Here is a 7,432-nt window from a genome sequence, read left to right on the forward strand (position 1 = left end):
TTTTTTTTTTTTAGTTTTTTTTTTAGACTAAAATACCCTCTTATGCAAGTGAGCAAATTTTTGGTTTGTGACAAATTTTCTTTTGCAGTACCACCACTGGCCAGCAGGGTCTCCAAAGAGAGGTTTCCATAAATATCCATTTTAAATTTGGCAACTTCAACAAGCCATTTCTGGAGCATTCTCTGCATTAACTGATTTATTTTTCTAGTGGTTACCTTATTATTATTTCTTTACGTTTAATTTCAAAAACATCTTTGTTAGCCGTATAGCTAACAGAGACAACGTTAGGCTGGTTTTATGTCATGTGCTGCTAGAGATGGGGATAGATGCTAATTCCTGGTTCCAAAAACTACAGAATGACAGATTGTTGTTTTTCCGCGGAGTCTGGGCTTCAGAACCGTGGAACGTGGCCGATCCTTGAGCGCAAATCTGAACTTTTCCCCTCTGTTTTGAACAGATATTCTGATTTTAGATAAAAAGTGACAGCCCGACTGTTCCCGATTATACTCAGTCTCTGTCTGAAATGATTGATTTAGCATTAGCATGAGGAAAATATTATCTTTGTATCTGTATGCATGATTTAAAGTCGAGGGAATTAAACCGACGAAGCTTCCTCTTCAACCATGGAACAGATACAGAGCCGTTTTCCCAGTCATTCCGTGGATGTGTGTGTGTGTGTGTGTGTAGACGTTTGCTTTAAGGCGGTGTTTGTTGGACATAAAAATGCACATGATGATTTTTTTCTGTTGTCTTTTACGCGTCGCCTCCTGGGATTTGAGTGTGTGGCTTTTTTGGACACTTTAATGTGTTATCTGACAGTATATCAACAATGTTATCCTACTGACTGTTATGGTTCATTACTTTATAGTTTTATCCAAATTCCGAAATGTTATGTATATATATATATATATATGTTTTATGGTGGAAGAAGTTGACATTTGTCTGTAAACGTGTTATCACGTCGTCACACGCTGATTCAAGATGTGAACAAACTGCCTTTTCATTATGTTTATATGGAGTTTGACGTCCCCTCGTCTCCTTTTTCCTTCTTCTCAGGTGTAGCCGAGGCCAGCCATGTCCATAACAAGTAAAGGGTCAGGAAGGAGGACTTGGGTCAGCGGACCCTGTGTGTGTTTTTACCGGTGGAAGACATTCTTCTACCTCTGCACTGTCCTGGTGGCCGCTCTGTCCACGACCGTCCGTGGAGCCCTGGAGCTCCAGCTGGACGAGGAGCAGCCGGCAGGAACCATAGTCGGGGACATCAGCGCAGGTTTACCCCCTGAAGAAACCGCAAGTCTCTACTTTATCTCCGACCACGAAGGCACCGGTGTTGGCAGTGACCTCACCATCGACGAGACCACGGGCATCATCACCACTGCGCGCCGCCTGGACCGCGAGCAGAGGGACCACTACAGCTTCATCGCCGTGACCATGACAGGAGTCACGATCGAGGTGTCCATTACCGTCAACGACATAAACGACCACGCGCCTGTCTTCCCTAAAAAGAAGGCGGTTCTCAAGATTCCTGAGCACACAGCGGTGGGAACCAGATTTTCTCTGGATCCGGCCACCGATGCAGACAAGGACCAGCTGACCACACAAGGCTACGCTATCAGAGAGGGCAACGTGGGTCAGGCTTTCAGACTGGACACCAAGAGAGCAGCCAACAAGGTGTTGTACCTGGACCTGGTGGTCAACGGGTTGCTGGACAGAGAGAAACGTTCCTCCTACTCCCTCGTTGTGGAGGCGTTCGATGGAGGGTCGCCTAAGAAAATGGGATCCATGAACCTGGATGTGATCGTGACCGACATCAATGATCATGCACCGGTGTTCAACCAGAGTCGATACCACGCCATCATCTCTGAAAGTCTTCCACAAGGAAGTGGCATACTGCAGGTTAGTCTGGCATGAAAGTCGTACCGCGATCATGGGGTCTGTGAAGGTCCGTGTGTTGGTCACTCCAGATTCGTTGTCACTCTCTGTCCTTCCTGTGTTCAAAGGTGTTCGCGACAGATGAAGATGAGGGCGACAACGGTCTTGTGCTTTATGAGATCAACCGGCGTCAGAGTGATCCCGAACGCTACTTTGTCATCGACATTAAATCAGGGGTCATCACTCTGAATAGACCCCTGGACTATGAGCTAAAGAGGGTCCATGAACTGGTGGTCCAGGCCCGGGACAATGCCAGCCATCCTGAGGTAACTGTACTAAAATGTGACTTTATTTTCTATTAGAACTGCCTGCAGCTAAAAGATGACTGAGATCAACGATATCTCTTTATATCTGTTTATATAAAGATGACTGAGATCAACGATATCTCTGTTTATACTTTTTCCCAGGTGACCAATGCCTTCGTGACCATCCACGTCCGTGACTACAATGACAATCAGCCCACCATGACCATCATCTTCCTCAGCGAAGACGGATCTCCTAGAATCTCAGAGGGAGCCCAGCCGGGTCAGTACGTAGCGCGGATATCTGTCACCGACCCAGATTATGGAGAGTACGCCAACGTGAATGTGTCCCTAGAGGGGGGTGATGGGAAGTTCGCTCTGACGACCAAGGACAGCATCATTTACCTGATATACGTGGACCAGGTCCTGGACAGAGAAGAACGGGATTCCTATGACCTGAGGGTGATGGCCACAGACTCTGGAACGCCGCCGCTCAGGGCGGAGTCATCGTTCACCATCCAGGTCATGGACGTCAACGATAACCCTCCTCTGTTCGACCAGCAGACCTACAGACAGACCATCCCCGAGGTTGTATATCCTGGATCCTTTGTTCTTCAGGTCACCGCACGAGACAAGGACCAGGGCCCGAACGGGGACATCAGATACAGCATCCTCAAGGGCAAAAACTCTGATTGGTTTTCTATCGATCAACAAACGGGAATCATCACTACTGCTGCCGCCCTTGATTTCGAATCCGAGCCGGCTCCGAGCGTGACTGTTATTGCGATGGATAACGGCCGCCCTGCTCTGTCGTCCACCGCCAAGGTAGACATCGTGTTGCAGGATGTTAACGACAACACGCCGGTGTTCTCCAGCAGCTCCTACAACGCATCCATCAAGGAGAACACGCCGGCAGGGACCTGTTTCCTGGAGGTAGGAGAACCCCCCCCCCCCCCCCCCCCTCCCCCCCCCCCCCCCCCTCCCCCCCCCCCCCCCCCTCCCCCCCCCCCCCCCCCTCCCCCCCCCCCCCCCCCTCCCCCCCCCCCCCCCCCCTCCCCCCCCCCCCCCCCCTCCCCCCCCCCCCCCCCCTCCCCCCCCCCCCCCCCCCTCCCCCCCCCCCCCCCCCTCCCCCCCCCCCCCCCCCTCCCCCCCCCCCCCCCCCTCCCCCCCCCCCCCCCCCTCCCCCCCCCCCCCCCCCTCCCCCCCCCCCCCCCCCTCCCCCCCCCCCCCCCCCTCCCCCCCCCCCCCCCCCCTCCCCCCCCCCCCCCCCCTCCCCCCCCCCCCCCCCCTCCCCCCCCCCCCCCCCCCTCCCCCCCCCCCCCCCCCTCCCCCCCCCCCCCCCCCCTCCCCCCCCCCCCCCCCCTCCCCCCCCCCCCCCCCCTCCCCCCCCCCCCCCCCCCTCCCCCCCCCCCCCCCCCCCCCCTCCCCCCCCCCCCCCCCCCCTCCCCCCCCCCCCCCCCCTCCCCCCCCCCCCCCCCCCCCCCTCCCCCCCCCCCCCCCCCTCCCCCCCCCCCCCCCCCTCCCCCCCCCCCCCCCCCTCCCCCCCCCCCCCCCCCCCCTCCCCCCCCCCCCCCCCCTCCCCCCCCCCCCCCCCCCCCCTCCCCCCCCCCCCCCCCCTCTCTCCCCCCTTTCCTTCCCCTTTTACTTCATTAATAGCTCCTTCTACACTTGGCTCGTCTTTGTGTTTGCACAGTCGCCGCTGTGAGTCGGTCTCGTGCTGCTCAGTGCTGTGTTGTGCGTTTGCTACTACGCTGTTGTTCTACCTGTCGAACCAGAGCCAAGAATTCCCACAGCCTCGTGTCTTCCTCTCCACTGAAGGCCATATGTAGAGGACTCTGATTTATAGGGTCCATCTCTCCCCCGTCAGGCTCATTCCTGATGTCAAAACTGCTCTGAATGTCTTTTTTTGAAAATGATGGTGTGGCTGGCAGCTCCGCTTGGCAACATGATGTGCTTCCTTCAAGAACAGAAGGGAAACACTTGTACATTTCAAAAGGTAGATGGAATTCTGGATGTTTGGGAAAGCCAGAGAGGTGGACTGAGCCTAAAGGTCTTCTCCGTCTTTGAAGTTAATGTTTAAAGGCTGATATAGATGTGTCTGGTTTTTACAAATCTACTAAATTGTTCATTGTGCTCCTCTCCCTCCATGGTCTCCGTGGGCCGAGCCCTCGGTGTCAGACCACCGTCTCCTACTAAATTGTTCATTGTGCTCCTCTCTCTCCATGGTCCACTTTTATCTTGACTCTAACATCTCTTCAGGTCTTGGTATCGTGCCTGCGTTCAGAACCCAGTGTTCTCCGGCGGGAAGCTTCACTGCACTGTGGTGTCGGGGAGGTTTTCTGTGTCCAATCAGTCAAAGAACAAAGCAGCAGCCGTTTTTAAATTAAAAAGCCCTGAGCCTCCTACCTATGCCAACCTGAAGTGGGAGGAGATAAATATCAGAGTTTACATTCTTCCAGGTCCATTTAATGGAAATTGGGAGAGGATGGATGGTTGCTGTTCTGTTGAAACAGCTCCTTTGGGAAAGGTGAGGGAGTAAGAAAAGGGAAAGGATGTCGAGGAGGGAACGAGGGGAAACAAGTTTGACTGAGTCGTGGAATGAGAAGGAGAAGAAGAAAGTAAGATCATAGGCCTGATTTATTATTGATTTATTATACCTTTTCTACAGGCGTAGCCCGTCTGTTGCGGGATAATTGAACCCTGTCATTTCCTGCTAATTAGGCTGTTCCATTGAATTATTAGATCCCCCATCAAACCAAATATCTGCCCTTCCAGAATACCTTGATTCCAGTTGTTTTAGCAGTTGTAATCAAAGGTTAGCTGTGTTTCTAACAGGAGCAGGCAGTTTTTCTGGCTCCGGGTGCAGGCGGCGTCGTCCGGTGCCAGACATCACGGGTGGTTTTGCAGCAAACCAGAGAGAGAATAAAAGCCTGAGTTGCTCATTTCGGCACGTTTCTAAATAACAACTCCCCAGGCTGATGTCTGTCCAACAAGAAATGTGTGATTTGCAGCCTAAATAACGCTTTGTTTTGTATCACTGACATGTGTGGGCTGTCAGTTAGGAGAGGAAACACACATCTGTGCACGTGCACTGGGGTTTTTTTTGGGGGGAGGGGGGGTGTTTGTTAACCCTACAAATATATCTCTTCTTGACTCGTTAACTAAAACTTTAACCTGAAATCTCTCTACAGGAGAGGGATCTTAGAATTTACTTTAACAGTTTGTTGAAACCTATAAAAAGCTAAACTGCATTTCACTACCAACTGAATAAATAATTCATAATAATAACATGTTCATTTTGCGAAAAACGTCTTTAGTACGCAACTCAACTCTCCCTTGTGGAGAGCCCTTGTTAAACACCCTGGCTCTGCTGCCAAAATCTGCTTTTTCTCAGTCCATTCCTCCGACTTATCGCTCCCTCTCATTGTTTTCTCCCTCTTCAGTTACTGCATGTGTGCGCACCATCACTGTGTACACTCTCACTGCTGCGGTCGTGCTGTGTAGGAACCTTCTTATCAGTGGCTCCGTTATAGTCATCTGTAATGTGCGGCTGTGTTTATGCAGTCCTGACACAAAGGAGTTATTTATTTCTAGGTTTCTCCTGCCTTCTTCCTCTTCCCTTAAAGGATTTCCCAGGCAGCGGAGGTTACGGCGCCCCTGTGTGTTTGTGTGCATGCGCGTTCGTATGATTCAGGTTCATATCCTGACGTGCAAAAGGTCATGAGAACAGAGAGTAGTAAAGACGGTCTTTAGAGCATGTGAAATTGACAGATGTGTAATTATGTGCAGCTAAAAGAGTTCACGCTGATGATTCCATTAGTTCCAGATATTTTCATCTTGTTTTTTTTTTTTGTGGTCGGTGCCCTGCAGAGTTTTACGTCAAATCCGATGACACGCACTCGCAGTGTGACCCGACTGTGTCCGCCGCTGATCTTACAAACCCTGACACCTGTGTTACAGGATGTTTCTCCACTGCAGCAGGATGAGCTGCACGACAGAGAGACATCAAACTGAATCAGATCAGATAATGAGACGACCCAATAAGGTCGCAAAGGTTCCACTGGTAGATCATGAGCAAAAAAAAAATATATATATATATTTATATATGTATATATATTTTTATATATATGTATATATGTATTCACAGTTGTATTTATATATTTATATAAGAATATATATATTTCTATTGCCTGTGTAGTAGTGACCATATATTGTAAGAATCAAATCTCATTTGGTCACAGAGCTTCATATATTCAGTCAATATATCAACATATGTTGCATTTATAAAGCATGTTCAGTTCATATTAGTAAATATATATTTATCATTTTCAGTTTAGCTGGATCACTCTAGACTGGTCATTTGAACAGTAGCTCCCGAAACCAAAAAAGTGTAGACGCCCCTGATCCAGTCGGTGTCACAACCGTGAGAACCGAATCCAGAACGACACGACAGAACCCAGAGTACGTGGTCGTATTTCATACGTCGGTGCGTCTCTCCGCTTGTGTCACATCCCTGAAACCTCTGTGAGCAGGTGAGGCGTCTCCCCTGTGATGTTCAACATGTGGTTTCCTGGTCAGGCGTGCTAGGCCACACTCAATCACATCCACAGACACGCACGTGCGCTCAGCTGGGAGACGCACAGGTGGAGAACGGCTTGGTCCTCCAGCGCTGTAATGGTAAAGCAAGGTCCTTTGGCCGGGCATCAGTTTAATGCTGTGCTTTACATACAAACAGCTAATGAAAAATAAATAAGGTGAAACACGAGGAAGACCTGGAAGAGAGACTCTGGATGTCCGCAGCAGTGGAGAGAGCTTGTTAAGGAAGGGAATATGATTTTTGTATGGATGCAGTGGAAAAATGAAGACATTTATTGTGTGGTTTTCATTCACATAGAGTCAAATAAAAAACCTCGTGAGTTGACTGGCAGACTGTGGTTCAGGAGAATCAGAAATAGAAACAGTGCCTCTGCAGGGGAGCGGGGGAAACAGTCGATTCAGACGTAAACGTTGATTGCCGCTGGAAAATATCCCAGTCAAACAAGCCGGGGGAAAATAAATGTTTTATGCAGTGTGTCCATCAAATCAGTGCAGTGCTCGCTAACACTTCCCAAAAGTCAATGGAAATGTCATGGAATTGTTCTATTTTCAAATGTGGCTCCAGGCCCAACTGTGGGTCACCAGGACGTTACGATCTGCCAGTTGAGCTGAAGTGAAAATATTTATTCTGCAGTGATTTCTGGAACTAACAGGGGGAAATT

The 7,432-nt window shown here is 50.3% G+C and overlaps 1 protein-coding gene across 3 annotated transcripts in view; it reads left to right on the forward strand.

Moving 5' to 3' along the window:
• The window catches only part of LOC103395499 (protocadherin-16-like), a 124,203-nt gene that overhangs the window by 20,030 nt on the left and 96,741 nt on the right, over positions 1-7,432 (forward strand). For all 3 annotated transcript variants that reach the window (XM_025065696.1, XM_017041517.2, XM_025065697.1), the window contains 3 exons: positions 1,057-1,896; positions 2,001-2,198; positions 2,340-3,107. In XM_025065696.1, coding sequence (XP_024921464.1) covers positions 1,075-1,896; positions 2,001-2,198; positions 2,340-3,107 — 1,788 coding nt within the window. In that variant the 5' untranslated portion in view covers positions 1,057-1,074. The remainder of the gene's footprint in view (positions 1-1,056; positions 1,897-2,000; positions 2,199-2,339; positions 3,108-7,432) is intronic.

Source organism: Cynoglossus semilaevis, chromosome 19, assembly GCF_000523025.1.
Source record: "Cynoglossus semilaevis isolate Cse_v1.0 chromosome 19, Cse_v1.0, whole genome shotgun sequence".
Taxonomy (NCBI): domain Eukaryota; kingdom Metazoa; phylum Chordata; class Actinopteri; order Pleuronectiformes; family Cynoglossidae; genus Cynoglossus; species Cynoglossus semilaevis.